The sequence below is a fragment of the Cololabis saira genome, chromosome 3, assembly GCF_033807715.1.
Source record: "Cololabis saira isolate AMF1-May2022 chromosome 3, fColSai1.1, whole genome shotgun sequence".
Classification (NCBI taxonomy): domain Eukaryota; kingdom Metazoa; phylum Chordata; class Actinopteri; order Beloniformes; family Belonidae; genus Cololabis; species Cololabis saira.
The window spans coordinates 11,839,443-11,857,409 of record NC_084589.1 but is presented as its reverse complement, the minus strand read 5'-3'; the positions used below and the strand labels follow the sequence as shown (position 1 = coordinate 11,857,409).

The following is a 17,967-nucleotide window of genomic DNA, read 5'->3' as shown; positions in this document are numbered from 1 at the left end:
CCTTGACTTAAATGCGACCAGAAGTGTCTGCAATAACGGCATGTAGAAAGCGCGCTCCCTGAGGACGCGGGAGCGCGCCGACAACTGACGGTTGCCCTGGCAGCGCGGGTCACCCGCCATCCCATCAACACGTTGCCCCGGGTTACCCGGGTAAAGGCTGATTTATGGTTCCGCGTTACACCAACGCAAAGCGGTGCGCTTCGCCGCGTACCCTACGGCATAGGTTACGGCGTAGGCTGTGCGTCGTTTTAACGCGGAACCATAAATCAGCCTTTACCCGCCTCGTGTTGTTTGGCTGGGACTGGACGCGGAAGGACTGAGCCGGCAGAACACCGGTCCTCCAGACCCGGCATGACCCAGACCAGGTACCGCCAACATGACGGTCCTGTCCCACCTGCGAGCCTGCTGGAAGGTGAGTTAATACTTCTGTTCATTTATAATAACATTTACTACCCCACTGTGTAGCTATGGATGAATGAATGAATGAATGAATGAATGAATGAATGAATGTAAGGTCTATTTCGAACATGAGAAAACATAAAAACAACACACAAGTCAAAATAGTCAAAACAACAAAAAATAAAAGAATAAAACAATGTTACCATGCCCGAAAAGGAGTAGAAAGAAGCATGTGCTTATTTAATCCTCCTTCTCCCTTCTCAGTAATTAACAGTCCTCAGTTGATTTCAATATCCTGTCTTAACACATATTCACAAACTACTGCATATATTGTGTACCAACACCTCATGCATATACATAATTTAGTTTAGTTTAGAGTTTATTTACAAATAATTAAAAAACACAAATACAGATAATAATCAATCGAGGTTTGTAAAATGGGACTCCCCAGAAGCTACTGTAGCTTATGAATAGGGGCCCAGTCACATTATGTACATATTTATATTACATTTGTACATATTTACAAAAAAAGAAAATAGATAATGTAAGTAAACAAGTGATTAAAAGATCTGTGGAAACACTGGTGATTGTCAAAGCCCTTCATCCTCCCCGAACCCTGTGAAAACCATCTTGTAACTTTTTGTGCTGTTAGAACTGGCTCATGCTTGGACATTGCTTGAGCTCCGCACCCAAACTGTTCCACAACTTCACTCCACATATGGAAATAGTAAATGTTTTTAGTGTTGTGCGGACACAAAGATGTTTTTACATCTACATCTTAGCTACAGTCATATGCGCTTTGTCTAATGTGGTCAGGTGCAGGAAATACAGGTGACTTAATTAACACAAAGACTTGAGGAAAAAATCTGCACTTTTCTTCCCAATAAATGTTAATTAAACACTTTTTAAAGTGAATGTATCAAATTTAGTAACACTGTATGTGATCTGATCGTTTCCGGCGGTTAAGCCTGTGAAGATAATGAATGAGGCTGAAGCCGTTACCCCGGTAACAGATAAACACATTAAAGGTTTATAAGGATGTGGGGGATTTGTGTCACGTGTGGGCTAATGTGGACCAGTCTCACGGGGCGGGGTGACTCCTCCACCCAACCGAGACAATAGGACAGTCACGTCAAGGTACCAGGGGTCTGGCCCCCGATACCGGAACTGGTACGAGGAAGGCTTTCATAATAAAAGTACAACACTGTTACTTAATATATCCACTGTTACTTAATAACCTGAACAGTGCAATAACTGCAATATTACACAACACTTTTCTATCCATATAATAATTTTTTATGGCACTGCACTTTTTATTTAAATGTTTTGTTTTTACCTTTTATTTTTATCTTTATTTTTATTTTCTTTATCTTTTTATCTTTATATGGGTATTTGGTTCTCGGGGTGTTTTATTTGTATATGACAGTGCTGAGTGTGTGAGATGGAGATGTCCATTTCCCAGAGGGAACCTCCTAAAAGGATTAATAAAGTCATCTGAATCTGAAATAACCGTTCTGGTATTAATCGTATTAATAATGTAATTTCACATCACTGAGGTTTTTTTTTTTTTTTTTTAAACCACATCTGGAGATTTTATATAAAGCATTACATTTATTTATATATTTATATGATTTATTGACAGTCGGCTCATCCCATAGCTAGCTATTATCACTTCCCCTTCTGTAATGTTCATGGTGCTGCACTTAGCAAACCTACAACCAGTTTGTATTATCCCAGCGTCTGTCTTTTTTTTATTGTGCTGTTGAGTCGATGTTAAACGGTATATTTCACTGTAAATGTCAGACAGCAGCTCTGCAGATATTTCGGAGGGGTTTGGCTGAAGGAGCTGGGAGCCAAAGCTAACTTTGATTCCCGTCAGCTTCTCCAGCAACATGGTTGCATCCCGTACAAAAAAAAGGGGCTTCAGAGGGACTCCCTCAGAAACCCATGGCTCACGTAACCTAAAGCTTCATCCATTGTTATATATAGTCTATGGTCTGGACGTTACAGACTGTATGTAAGCATTGCATAAAGGAATCTGCACTTCCAACTATTGGCAGGTGGTATTCAGACCGCAACGCAGAAGTAAAGACGCCAATGACAGCGTACGGGTTTGTACGTAGCTGCTAAGAAGTTGGTAGTCTGAAAGAGTCGTGCACTGGAAGCAAAGTGGGATTAATTGACAAAGCAACTGCAGTTAAGAGCAGAGGATTGAAACTCAGCGACATTCATTACATTGATTATGGCAGAAGGGTGGCTTTGTGGTTGGCACAGTTGCCTCACACCAAGATGGTTCCTGGTTCGACTCCTGGGCCCGGCAAGAGTCTTTCTGTGTGGAGTTTGCATGTTGCATGTTTGCATGCTTTCACGTGCTTCTTGTTGCATGAGTTCCTTCCAGGTACTCTGGCTTTCCAGTTCAAAAATATGTGTTAGGTTGATTAACAATTCTAAACCCCCCCTAGATGTGAGTGTGCATGTTGTTTATCTAAATATGTGGTCCTGCGATACACTGGCAACCTGTCAAGTACCCCTGCCTTTCACCTATAATGAGCTGAGATAGGCTCCTGCAGAAGGACCAGAATCCTGTACATTAACACAACCTTAAAGGGGACCCATTATGGCATCTAATCCCTATTTTAAAGAGGCCTTGAATGTCTTAAAAACAAGCTTTTGATTGTTTTTGCTAAATAAATTAGAAATTCAGCCTCTAAACCATGTCTTTATCATCCCAGTCTCTAACCTCATTATCTATGCTGGATTCTGAGTGGGCGGGGCTATGATAATGAGGCAGTGTGGTGATTGGCTGCCTGAATGATGCGATACACCCCTACGAAAAAATGGCGGAAGCTCCGGCCGGCGGAGTTACCGTGTCCTAACAGCATGCGATGTGAGCGAGCGTCAGCGACAAAATCAATTCCATTTGCTCTATTTTCTATTGGACTGTCCTAACTGGATGCAGCGACGCCGCCTTGCGTAGCGTGACGCGGCGCGCTGTTTTGAGCTGAACATTTGTCGGACGCCCTGCTTCTATTTTATTCCTGTCGCTCGAGTTGAAAGCCGGTTGAAAACGCTGTAGGAAACAGTCATGATGGGGAACGGCTGATCCAGTTAGTTGAAATGAGAAGTTATCTCTATGATTCCTCCTCATTTCACTACAAAAACCTCAATAAAGTGGCAGCTGCTGGAGGGAGATGGACAGAGAGCGTCTGATGTCACGCAGTGCGACGCGATAGTCGGACACTCGCATGCAGTTACACGGTTTTATAGTTTTGGGCATGGTTTGCATTTTGGTTACGTAACGAAAATGCACCGAATCTGAACGGCTCGTAGAAGTCACATCACACTGGATGGCTCATCCGGGCGGTTGTACAGACCAAGGGCGTAGGTTTGCATAGGGACGGTAGGGAGGTAACACTACCAACTTTTCAGGAGGCTCAAATTGTCTCCACCAACTTTTAAGCAACCATATTTGCATTATAAAATGAGTTCAGATATATAGGTAATTTAGATTGTCTTCCCAAATGTTGTAAGGATAGAATTGACCCTACCATTATTAAGTGAATTATTTTCATTATGTTCAGACTTACATTTACCCCTTTTCACTTGCTGAATTTGCCGGTCAATTTTTTTCCTCAAACGCACGTTTGATTGGCTGGTGACTTGAATCGAACCGTGTATCAGGTGAACCAATACACATGAAAGTTAGTATAAGTCAATACAGATTTATTTTTGCATTGATCATTTAGCCTATCAATTAATTAGGTTCATATTTGTGACAAATGTAGCCCTGACCCCCGTTCACCCAATCTGTTTGGTCTTATTAATGTCCCGTCCCCAGCAAAAAGTGTACATGCAGGTTATGCTGTTATATCGTCCCTACCAATGTTGAGACCAAACCTACGCCCTTGGGCAGAATTTGGTTGCTTTCTTCCTTATCTGAGTTGGCAGGCTGAGGGGAGACCACTTTATATATGTTAAAGCAAGAGAAAACGGGTTTAAGGATGTGAAAATACTGTATCAAATAACTGCAACAACGTCGCTTTTATTTTGAATGGTCAAACCGGAAGTGTTGATATTGATCTTCTTAATTTCTTGACTCTAATGTTTCTGCGAGCTGCAGCGGAAGCGGCGCTCGGTGCCGAGCATCTCGTCTGGGAGGAGGCGGCATGTTGACTCCCTCCGGTTCCCTGGATAAACAGGCCGTTATTCCTGCAGCCATGCCGTAGCTTTCCTGCGGGAGAGGGGGTTCATGAATCCGTGCGGGGACCGCAGCAGCGGGGCCGCGGGGGGGCTGTGACCGGGGCGGGGAGGAGGATGCACTGGGCGGCCGGCTTTGCCTCTTCCCGGCCGTGCGTGGTGGAGCTGGGGCGGAACCACAGTCTGCCTCTCGGGCTGTGCGCCTCCGAGCAGCAGCAGTCCTTGTATGGCTACATCATCGCCTTTCCTCTGCAGGACTACGGAGGAATCATGTCTGCTCTGGGCTCCGACTCCTGGTGGAGGAAGACCCTGTACATCACCGGGGGAGCCCTGCTGGCGGCTGCAGCCTACCTGCTGCACGAGCTGCTCGCCATCAGGTACGAGAACCTGTTTATCATTGCTGTTTTTATTAATGCTCAGAGAAACTGCCCCCCGTGGATACAGTCCAGCATCCATTCCATGGATGCTGGACTGTATCCACGGGAGGCAGTTTCTACGCAGATATCGCGATGTTTGCTGGAGCTGGCCGTGTCCGAGAGGCAGTTTCTACGCAGATCTCGCGGTGTTTGCTGGAGCTCCAGGCTCTGTTTTCCTCCTTCCAAGGACACGACAGGGGATGGAGGAAAATAGTAATTACATAAACGAGTCACGTTCCCGCACCAGTGCCAGCATAGTGGGCACCCAGGCGCATGTAAATGAAATAACATCACGCTCTGCAACGTCACTTGATCTGAAATTTTATCTATTTATTGTAGATCCCCATTAGTCACTGCCTCAGCAGCGACTATTCTTCCTGGGGTCAATTAAAAATTACAATGCAATTTAAAAAAAATACTCAAAAAAATAATTAAATAACAAATATAACATATACATTCACACATCTACCAAAGAAAAAAGAAAACCAGAACCATTATCCTACATGACAAAGAATGATACATTAAAATATAACAGAAATAAAATACATACAAAAGTAAACAAAGATAAAACATATATTAATATAGTAATGATAACTTCACTCAGCACACTAATTTGATTAAACCAAAAAAGTATAAAGAAAATCAAACATTCATAACAGATTAATTAACTGACTGAAATGACATATATAGAACAGAGATACAATTAACAGCTGCTTAAAATATAGTAAAAACGAGAAACACTGTTTAACTTCAGTATTGTGTTGTAATAAAGCAGATGGGTGAAATATAAGGGGGCTTCATGTAGAAGTGATTAACATCAGCCAACAATGCTTGCGTGTCAATAGAGGGATTATATTTTTGGGCCAGGCCAGTCCCGGTAAGTACATCCTGTTACAGTGGCCTCATAGTTTTCTGCTTTCACTACCCACCCCCTCCCTCCAGTCTAAGCTGTGTAACCTTGCGTTTGGAGCTGCTGAATCACGTGCAGGCTGCTGAGGCTGCTGAGGCTGCTGAGGCTGCTGAGGCTGCTGAGGCTGCTGAGGCTGCTGAGGCTGCTGAGGCTGAGGCATCATCTGTACACGCCATGTGATGCGTCTGCCGCTGGCAGCGACAGCCGCCACAGCAGCCGGCTCTGTGTCCTTCTCGCAATGCAAGGCGCTTTATGTCCGGGGAGACTTTTAAACGGTTCCTAGAAGAAGTTTCAGCGCCGCATTTTGATGCAAGGGGAATATCTAGCACGTTGTTTTTTTGGCACATAGATTTAGAAAGGTTTCAGCACCATATTCATGTGGACAGCGCCTTGTATGACCAAAGCAGTTTCAGCACCACAAGGCTTTGGACAGAAACACAACTGTGGAGTTGAGAGTAAAGACGACACAATAAAAGTAATAATGTAAAGTTTACTTGAGAAGTAATGTTACATCTTAAGGCAACGAATTATCGGCCATAATATAGGTATACCTTGGTTATAGCTTGTATAGGTATAGGTTCTTGGAATATGTTTGACAAAAAATTAAGTAAAACCCTTGCACATTTCAAGAAATGTAAGATGAATTTATAATGTGTAAATATATACACATATAATAATAATAATAATAATAATAATAATAATAATAATAATAATACTAATAATACTAATAATACATTATTTTAATAATTTTATTATTTATATTTATATATAAATATATTTATATGTATATATATATATATATATATATATACATATATATATATATATATAGGGGGGTTATTTATATTTGTAACTCCTCCCAACCACCATTTTGGCATTTAGTCAAAAAACAACAACTTAACCTTGAAACAAGCAGCAACAGCAAGAACATTTCATATCTATGTCATGACTTTGAAGGCTGCATATTGTGTCTTAATGATACTGAGCTCAGCCGGGACTGATAGCTACAGATTTTATGACTGGAACCTTTGATGATGTTGGTGGAGATTAAGCGTATATTTTACCTGGTCCAAATATTTGAAAGATGAAGACATTAGTTGGGATTTGGGGTAAGAAAGGGGGGAAAAACAAAAGCTCAAGTCTCCCATGATTCAGTACCTGAGGTGAATTGCAGTGGTTGTATTAATGTGAGGATTATTTCCTCAGATCATCTATGACTAAAGCTATAGTGGCTGAGAATACCTTTGGTAACTAGAGTTGGCATCCAAGTGTTAATTATCCATGTATGATTAAGTTAGACAGACAGACAGACAGACAGACAGACAGACAGACAGACAGACAGACAGACAGACAGACAGACAGACAGACAGACAGACAGACACATAGATTCCCTTCTGAAATTCAAGTTCCAGGTTGCAACACCATTGGAAAGAGGAAGAAGTATACAGCTTAAAGTAAAGCTGCACAGTTACAGTTGGGGACACGTGAACTATATAGAATATAAGGTATCACCAAATGGAGCTTCTTTCTTTTAAAGCGAAACATGATACGAAAAATTATCTTTTCAGTGTAAACAAAAACTTTCCAAAGCTAATCTACTCCAGCATCTGTTTTTTCGGAATTGCATTTGGTGTATAACGTTCTACAGATATTAAGCTTTTATTCATGTTTATATGTATATAGCCATCCATCAATTTTTTTTATACCCACTTAATCCTCTACAGGGGGGTCTGCCGGAGCCTATCCCAGCTCATTACAGGCAAAAGGCGGGGGTTCACCCTGGACAGCTTGCCAGTCCATGGCAGGGCCACATATCTAGACAAACAGCCATACACCCTCACACTCACACCTATGGGCAATTTAGAAATGTCACATACATGTAACACACATGCTTCTGGACGGTATAATAAACAAGTCACTCTGCCATAGGGGTGGGTTAAAAATATCGATATATCGATATTTCATCGATATACATGTGTAGGAACGATTATCCATACATAAATCCAAGTATCGATTTAAAAAAAAAAAAAAAAAAAAAAAAAATTAAATCCCGATTTTTTTTTCCCCCCATTTTATCACCCAGTGCTCCTTCCTAAGTCAGTCCTGGGCATTGCTCCCTCTAACAGCCCCGGGAGGCCCTGCACTGAGCTCAAGTCTCCTCCTTAACCTGAGGAGTGAGCAGGCTGCTTCTTTTCACCAGTCAGGGTGAGGTTTCTCTGGCCGGACGTAGCGATGGAAGGATCACGTTATTCCGTTATTGTTACTAGAATATCTATATCGAATTGTATCGGAAATCGTATCGTCTTGGGACCTAGTGTATCGGAATCGTATCGTATTGGGAGGTCAGTGATGAGACCCAGCTCTACTCTGCCACACTAGTGCCAGTCAGGGGTTTTCTCAGAGCACCCAAGAAAACCCTGGTAAGCACAAGGAGAACATGCATGAATAAATAAAAGAATAGCAATTGTTTTTTGTTTGTTTTTTAACAAAAAAAGTGTAGCATTTACACCAGTTTAACCCAGCTCAGTTCAGCTTCATTCAACAGGACTGTATTTGTCCACAAGGGGAAATGATATTGATGCGGTTAATCAGTCAGTCAGGCTTAGAGTTACTTAAAGAGTCATTGTAGAAGATTATAGCTGGGGCAAAAATGATTTCCTGTATCGGTTTTTCTCCTGCTAACCCGAAGAGCTCGGTGTCGGTGAAGACTCAGCTGTTTAATCACCGTGTTGTGAAAAGCATATGTAGTGTTATCTGTTATGTTTTGCCTCTTATGTAACATTCTTCTTCGGTTCAAGAGGCATGGACAGTATTGCCCTCCCTTGGTTTATGCTTCTATTTTTATTATGTCGTTTTAAGCATATAGTTATAAAGTAATACAAAGAGCCCTGGCCAGAGATAAAATCCGATGCTAAACTAGATGGCAAACAGTTCAGGCAACATCTGTGTGACTTTCTAGAAAATATTTGCAGTATGGTTTGCTTTATATCTAGAAGAAAAGCTACCTTTATTGCAAACATCATTCAGTGCCAGTAAAAGTGGACACACTCATTCTCACTGAATGGTTAGGTATGCCCAAATGTTGGATTGGGCCATACTGTATATCATCATACCCCTTCCCCTTATGTTTTATTGCTTAAGCAACATGCTGAGTTTAACAGGAATCTAAATGACTGTGTCAGCGGTGGTGTGAATCACATCACATTTGTATTCCTCTCTGACATGTTTTTATCTAAACCCTTATCAAGTTATCTGAAATTTATTGTTAATTGTTTTGGACCAGATCCACACAGCAGTGGGACCATTATATTTGCAGAGAACTGCAGCAGTGCGATAACTCCTTTTACTCAATAAATCCACTCAGGCCTGTGGCTCGCGGTCCGACGGAACAGAAGCTGGATCAGCTGAAACTTTAAAAAGGAACAGCACGTCCAAGATGTGGGTTTATTTGACTTGTACAAAAATGATGCTGGTGCGCAATGTAAGGTGTGCAGAGTGTGCTAAAGTCCCTAGGTGACACGGAATAAAACTACAACCTAGTCCCAGTACTTAAAAAAAACAGACCATATAATAGAGCCATGTAGGACTTTTATATGGCTAAAATGTCGAGCACTAGTTCACCAGACAAACAAAAAAGGCCATGATAGGCATCATGACCCAAAATGTCTGAAAATATCCCTCCAAATGAGCAGAATTCAAGACGGCATGGGGAAATCTTTCGGGCAAAATAGTCCTTAGCTAAAGGTTTGGTGCCAGCACAGTCGCCATACCTGGTTTCATGACAGAGATAAACGGTACCGGGTTCATTTGGTCCGGGGCTGAGCCTGGGCACATGAGCTGCTGCATCTTCAGCAACAAATGTTTCTGTGATTTTCAGTTTTAAAGAATAAGAACTATTTTCAACAATTAAATCAATGAAACTGATTGTATATTGGATGTTAAAAACTTAATCTGCCTGTCAGACCTGTGATTAAAACTATCAATATTGTAGAGCACAATGCTGATTTATTTATTTTTTCCTCTTCGAGTGAGTTAAAGACGCCACTCGTCACTCAGTTCACAGATCGGTAGTAAGAGATTGGTAATTTATGTTATCTCGAAAACAGGTGCTTAAATGTGTAACATCATCAGATTTCTATTAAATGTCTTTTGGTGAGTTTAACTGTCCCATTCTGAAATGGAGCAGGAGCGATCTGTGCCAACACTGAAGTTAGTTAGTTAGTTTCTGAATCCCCACAAGACTAAAGGGCTGCCCCACCGCATTTTAAAGCAGCAAGGCCGTAGACCAGGTCCAGCTCAAAAACCACAATACAAAAGCTGCTCAAACAAGGATTAAGTTAACTCTGGGACATGTTCAATTTCTTTCTCAACTTGATCTGTGAATGTTTTAACTAGTTCAATTGTACTGCGTTTTCATTAAATATTTAAATATTTTCATAAATATTTTGTAAAACCAAAGTTTTTCTTAAAAATAATCAATTAACTCTTCAAAAATGTGTATAACTTTCATTGTTTTCCCAGTAATTTCATATTTAAACTTGCCTTTGAGGTAGTAGACCTGTTGGTTGGTGGCATTAGAGTGGTCTGGTTGAAAGTTAAAAAAAAACAAAAAAAAACCCAAAGATCCCTAGTCTATAGAAAAATAATTTTATACTAAATGTATATAATATCGCTGCGATGGACTGGCGACCTGTCCAGGGTGTAACCCCTGCCTCTCGCCTGTATTGAGCTGGGATCGGCTCCCGTGACCCTGCAAAGGATAAAGCGGGTATAGAAAATGGATGGATGGATGTATATAATATTGTGTTAGGTAATGAGGTTTTATTGAAAAAGAGAAAATGTTGCGTATTAAATTGCCACATTAGGAGAAAAAAAAATTACAATTAGGTTATTTTCGAAAATCGTTCAGCTCTAGTTTTGACAGTTTTTCCCTGAAAAAAATTATTAAAATACTTCAGTATCCACGGTTGCTTTGATTAGTTCACACCAACAATGCTTTGGCTGCTAAACACAAAACAAATTATCCATACAAGAGCTAATAAACAAGACAAATGTCTGAAAGCCCCCTGTAATTTGCTGATGTCAATGAAATTAGATTTTTCTCTTTAGTAAGTTAATTTAGTTAATTTGTGCCCTGATTTGTGAACTATTTAGGACTACAAAAGGTAACATGTTCAAAATAATGAACCGAATAGGCCACAGAAAATGATTTTGCCACAAAGTATATGTTGTTGTGTTCTATTTGTGGGAGAAAAAAAACTAACCGCAGGGATGGGACTTGCTGTCGGACCACTGTGTTTTCATTACCTTCTCTGAACCACTGTGACCTGCAGGAAGGTTTGTTAGACTTTGGAACTGAGCTGCAGATGTTGTTGTCTGTTTAGATGTTGTGCTGGTTCATCACCCAGCACCAGCTGACCTAGAAAACAAGCAGTAACACCCATCGCTCTCAGCCAGACAAGTTTACAGTTCAGCTTTTCAGGGGAAAATAGGGCTGCTGTCTTTATTACCATCAGTGTTGTCTCCTTTTTCATTTTGCTTCTGCGGATGTCTACACATACTGAAGTTAGCAGGATTTAAAAACATCCAAACGTACTGTTATCCCTGCAGAATCTACAGTGAAACACCAAGGAACACAGAATGTTAAAAGTTTAGTGGATTATGATAAATTACTTTCAGGAGTGTGTTTTTACATCCTTATATTGGATAAATATTCAATATTAACAAATATTTCTCACACAATTTATATGGTTGGATTAGGGCTGGGCGATATATCGAGATTTTAATATATATCGATATATTTTCAAACACGATATGGTACGAGACAATATCGTTTATATCGATTTAAATCGATTTTTTTTAATGATTTTGATATAGCTTATTTTGTGACAAATTGACTTGAATGTTTTATTTGAGATTTGCACAAATGTTTTGTTATTTGCACAACTATCAACCTCAGTGGAAAAGTCTGCCTGTTACTATCTACATTGTATTAATTGTACAGTGTATTTTAATTTAATTGTTATGCAGGAAAGGGATATTTGTTTTATTTTATTCAAGAAGCATTTTTATTCTATATATGCAGGCAGTTTATTTTTATTTCATTTGTTTTATACATTTTGATATTGTGCAGACCTCTGTTAACAAAGGTACCTGTGTGACATTTGGTACGAGGCTTTGTATTAAAACTGACTGTTTTTTTAAGGGTTGGCCTCAGACAAAAATGAAGCTAACAGAGATGCTAACAGAGATGCTAACAGAGATGCTATGCTATAATGCTTTGGGGGAAACCCCAATTAAGGCACAGAAAAAATATCGAGATATATATCGAGTATCGCCATTCAGCTAGAAAATATCGAGATATGACTTTTGGTCCATATCGCCCAGCCCTAGGTTGGATGGAAATAATAGCTAACAGAGCAAAATGACTTATCGACTGATTTATTGAATATTTTCTCTTCTTCATTTGTGCTGTCTGTGTAGAAAAGAGCAGGAACTGGACTCTCAAGATGCCATCATCCTCCATCAGTTCTCAAGACCAAAGAATGGCGTTCCCAGCCTCTCCCCATTCTGCCTCAAGATAGAGACGTACCTGCGCATGGTGGATCTGCCTTACCAGGTGACAACAGCACGGAAACATAACGGTTTTCCTTTTTCATCTTGGTGCCAGTGAAGCTTAAAATACTGTTAGTTGGTACTTTATCTCCTCAAGTGTTACTCATTTACCTGACAGATACATAAAAAAGTACAGTATATTGTTAAAACTACTCTCAAAGGGGACCTATTATGGCATCTAATACCTATTTTAAACAGGCCTTGAATATCTTAAAAACAAGCTTTTGATTGTTTTTGCAAAATAAATTAGAAATTCAGCCTTTGAGCCATGTCTTTATCTTCCCGGTCTCTAACCTCATTATCTATGCGGGATTCTGAGTGGGCGGGGCTATGATAATGAGGCTCTGTGCTGATTGGCTGCCTGACGCGATACACCGCTACAAAAAATGGCGGAAGCTCCGGCCGGCAGAGTTAGTTGTGGCCGTGGTTTCACGCATCGCTCCTGTCGTTACGTAACAACAGGAGCAGAATCTGAACAGCTCGTAGAGGCCACATCACACTGGACGGCTCATCCGGGCGGCTGTACAGACACTGCAGAATTTGGTTGCTTTCCTCCTTCTCTGAGTTGGCAGGCTGAGGGGAGACCACTTTATATATGTTAAAGCAAGAGAAAACGTGTTTTTCATAATAGGTCCCCTTTAAGAAAGGCAGTTGATGTTCCCTGATGACTGTATGTGAGGAAATTAGTGGCATTTGAATGTATTCATATCTTGATGCCTTCCAAATTGGGATTCAAGTGGATTTTTGGGGACTATATTCTGAGGTTAATATAACATAGTGACAAGGAAGGTGCAAATTATCTTTAACCCTGAAAATAAAACAAAAGCCAAAAAGCGTGCATCAGTTTTCATCATCATCAGCAGAAATCTTCAACTTGTACTTTTTTGCAGACTGTAAGTCCAGTTAGAGTATTTTTATTATGTCTTTAGGGTTTTTTTTCTTACAGTTATTCATTCAGAGAAGGTAAAAGGTAGAATTGTATTTTTCCTGTTTTACAAAAAATAATTTAAGAATGAAAAGCCCAAAATCAAGGCAGCAGGGTTCTAAATTTGCTGTATTTTAATTTATGGTGTGGTTTGTAATTAAAGGAGCCGTCTGTAAGAAATGGCCAAAACTGGTACTGCAGTCACTTTCAAAATATTGTTGAGCGGCGTGTACCCTCCCCCTCCTCCCCCCGACCAGAGGTTGCCAGGTAGGCTGCAGAATGCAGCAGGAACGTAGGCTGCCATGGCTGCCATAATTAGAGCCGAGCTGACAACCCGGATGCCGAAACAATACTGACTTGGTGATTGGGAGATAGGTGGAGGGTGGAGCTTCAGAAACAATACTGACTTGGTAATTGGGAGATAGGTGGAGGGTGGAGCTTCAGAAACAATACTGACTTGGTGATTGGGAGATAGGTGGAGGGTGGATCTTCAGAAACAATACTGACTTGGTGATTGGGAGATAGGTGGAGGGTGGAGCTTCAGAAACAATACAGACTTGGTGATTGGGAGATAGGTGGAGGGTGGAGCTTCAGAAACAATACTGACTTGGTGATTGGGAGATAGGTGGAGGGTGGAGCTTCAGGCCAAAACAAAAAATGACAACATAAACATCAGTTGAGGGCTGCAACTCCTCTTTTTAAACTGGAATATCCTGGCTTGAGTGCTGTTGTCAGTGACATAAGTATTTGAAATGAACATGATTTTTAAATGTCTGTTGACATATCGGGGTCATTTTATGATTCGTTTTATTATTGCTCTTACATACAGCTCCTTTAACAATCTCAGCAGGAAAAGATTAACACATCAATTTGATTCTTTGTTTAATTTGTAAAATAAAACATCTGACCAAAACTCACGGGAAATCCTTTTCCTCTGCAGAACTACTTTGACGGGAAGCTGTCACCGCAGGGAAAGATGCCGTGGATGGAGTACAACTATGAGCAGGTGTCGGGATCAGAATTCATCGTGGATTTCCTGGAGGAGAAGCTGGGGGTGAACCTGAACAAGAACCTCACCCCGCAGGAGAGAGCCGTGTCCCGGGCCGTCACCAAGATGGTGGAGGAGCACCTCTACTGGTAAGGGCTGGTTATTATAATCATGAGGGAACCACACAATGGTTACACAATTAAAAGGTCTGAAATTCCAGGTTCTTTAAATTATTATTAACATCAACATTTTAGTGATGATTTTGAAAATAAATGAGTGTTATTTAATCCATAATATAATATAAATTTATATGAAAGTTAATATGTTGATTCATACGGATGTATACATTTTAATGGCTGGCCAAAACAACATCTGAAGTGAAAAATAAGCTCAATAAGGGACTGTTGAGTCTTAAGGACTCAACGATTTAGCCAGCTTTTGGTGAATAAACTGGCATATGTGAAACAAGTTCTGGGTAGGTTTTCCATAAGTCAAGAGCAAGATGAAGCATGCTGGCATAGGTCGTAGTACGGTGAGGTCATCGAAAAATGTTGTGCATGCACAACATTTCTTGGCTTGTGCCAGGGTATAGCTCATACATCCTGCATATGGGAGCCATAAGTTATGCTGCTATGGTAAGCAGATGTCCATCCGAGAGATGGAGGATCCAGCAACGCCGAGATGAAAATACGTACCCGCTGTCCTCCAGCATCAGCATCACCTTGTCATAAGAGCGTCATGGTCCCTTTAACAGGCTGAGCTTGGTGTGTACGTGTATGAGATGTGTGTGGACACGAGTGATGGCGCGGTACTGTACAGATGTGTAGAGAAGCTGACCGGGAAGGTTTGAACAGTATTAGTTCAAGCTGGACCAGTGACTAGGGCTGGGGATCCATTCAAATGTCAAGAATCGATTTGATTCCGATTCTTAAGATTCAGAATCGATTATCAAGATTTGATTCGATCCGATTCGATTTGATTCCGATATTGATTTGGGTTAGTGTTATTAAAACTGTTTTTTGAGCTGTTGCATGAATTATATGACTGTAGTTATGCAAAATATTAATACTAGCATTATATTGAGATTAAACAGCAAGTATTGGCAGCTAATGATGCTGTAAGGACCAATCAGCTCCCAGAATGCTGATAGAACTGCTTTCAGAAACATCGTGGGTCAGAATTACCAAACAGATCCAGGGAGGAAACAGAGACGGATGAAATCGGTTTTATTTTTTCCCACATTGCATTTTTATTTGTTCCATTCGGTCTATTTTGGTTTTTAATTTTTGAGCATTTGGTTTTTATCATTTTATGCAAATGTAATCCCAAGACAGTATATAAAGTAATGAAATATAGACAATTTATGCAATTATAACCTAACACTTTAATGTTTTCATACCTTTAAACATATTTAAAGGCAAAAACATGGCACCAGTTATTCTCGTGTCCAACAAAACATTCCTTTTTTGGGGATAAACAAAAAAATAACCAAAAGTTGTAATGTAATGATGAAAAAAAAAAACATAAATAAATAAAAAAAAAATAAAAAAAATCGATCTTTAGACATATGAATCGATTTTTAGGAATTAATATGAGAATCGATTTAGAATTGGGAAATCGATTTTTTCAACACAGGCCTACCAGTGACGGGTCTTTTTTACCAGCTGCTGTTTTCTATTTGTGAGGGTATTTTTAAACACCGGTGCTGCTTATCCCTGGAGCAAAGCGTGGCTCCCCGGTGCTGCAGTTGGGAAGTTTGGCATGTCCGACCAGCTTATGGTGAACTTGGCTGAGAGGAGGCGGAGGCAGCTGCATCATCTCCATCAGAGGGCAAACCTGGGGGGATGATGGATACTTCTTGCCAGGAGACTTCTTTACAGTGTCTTTGATGTTTTCGGCATGAGGTTGATGATGTTGATACTGCGACTTCGAGCGGGAGCATTTTTATAACTACGATGGGTGATCATCAGCGAGAGGCTGACACATCGGCTCTGGAAAGTCTAGAGTATCGTTGGGCGTAAGTAGTGAACACTGGTAACACACAACGCATTTGTTGATGTGAGTAATCTGTACCTTTATTGAAACGTTCTATGAAAGATACTAATACATTGCGTATTAGTTATGTAAATGCCATGCATACACCCAAAATTGGAAGAAAAAAAAAAATCTAACGTTTTAGAAAAAAATGTTATACGGCAGCATACGCCTGCTAATTCGTTAAGGTATGACAGAGCCTTTAAATATTTCGTTTATTTATCTTTAATTTTGTTCGCTGTGTGTCAGTAAGATTATTAGAAAAGTTCTTATGTGAATTTTGACATTTGACAAAGAAAACAACATAAATTCTATTCTTAAATCAAACTTTTGGGTGTCTGATGTAACAACCAGCTCAAATCCTCTGACTTGACACAAACCTGTAGCGTCGTTATGGGCAACCTTAGTTTGAAAATGTCAGTTTCTGTGAGTAGTCCAAATTTGTGGCATCCCAGAGCCAGATCAGAGGGAAATTATCATTATATAATATTCATATGGCCTCGGTTACTGGATGTGTTCATTGAGCAGGATTCTAATTTTACAAAAACATTTACCAAGCTGCTTTCCCGTCTGTGCTGAAACTCTCTTCATCCTCACCATCCTTCGCAGTGGTGAGTCACTCCAGTACCACTGGGATAGACATGCTGCTGCTGCTGCTGCTACTGCTGCCCGGAAACACACACACACATACACACACACAGAATGAGAGTGTTTTCCATTACCTAAAAGCTCTGTCCATCTTCCACCATCCAGGCCTGTCATGTGCTCTGATCTAACCCCGGCTGATCCAGTGTCATGTAGCCTTTTGTCCTCTTTGGTTCAATAATGTCAGGAGTTGCTTTCTTGGCTCTAAGTCCTTAAATAAAATCAGAAACAGTAAGGAAGGAGAGTGACTTAAGAGAATGGATATGTCTAAAGCCATTGTTTCACTTGTGCAGTGTGATGTAAACACACTGCACAAGTGAATTTCATAGGCAGGGGAATTTCAGCAGAGGGCATTGCTGTAACTCACATGCATTCTCTTTCCCGTCGTCTCCTTTCTCTGCTGCTTATCCTGCCGTGTTTAGACCTATTGATTGAATTATTTATGCGAAAGAAGGGCACTGTGCTTGTTGCTCTTTGTGTGGTGAGACACAGGGAAGCAGCAAGCGACACTTGCATATCAAACACACACCGGGTTACCTTTCTTGCTATTAAAAAATATACAGGAGAATAAACATCTTATGGCACATCCCGTATGAGCTAAGATGCTTGTCTGTGTATTCTTACTGTTGCTGTAAAAAAAAAGAGAAGAAAACCTTTTGTTATATTAACAATAAATCCTCTTAAAGCTGCACGTTTCAGTCAGTTTAATGAGTATACTGTAAGCCGTATTTGTCCTGAATAGTTCACAGAGAAGTATTTATCAACCAAAGTCGGGTCTAAACACAACTGCTGTTGCTGTTTTTCATCCATGGGCGATATTATTTCTTACTTTCGTTTG

At 40.4% G+C, this 17,967-nt stretch overlaps 1 protein-coding gene across 2 annotated transcripts in view; it reads left to right on the top strand.

Annotated features, from left to right (window-relative positions):
• The first annotated feature begins 274 nt into the window (after window positions 1–274).
• faxcb (failed axon connections homolog, metaxin like GST domain containing b) overlaps window positions 275–17,967 on the top strand; it is a 30,151-nt gene continuing 12,458 nt past the window's right edge. The window contains exons 1-4 of one of the 2 annotated variants that reach the window (XM_061716084.1): window positions 275–412; window positions 4,852–4,973; window positions 12,406–12,541; window positions 14,403–14,599. In XM_061716084.1, the coding sequence (XP_061572068.1) occupies window positions 377–412; window positions 4,852–4,973; window positions 12,406–12,541; window positions 14,403–14,599 (491 nt within the window). In that variant the 5' untranslated portion in view covers window positions 275–376. Of the gene's footprint in view, window positions 413–4,713; window positions 4,974–12,405; window positions 12,542–14,402; window positions 14,600–17,967 lie in introns of those variants that run through there. The other variant, XM_061716074.1, reaches the window with a different exon arrangement.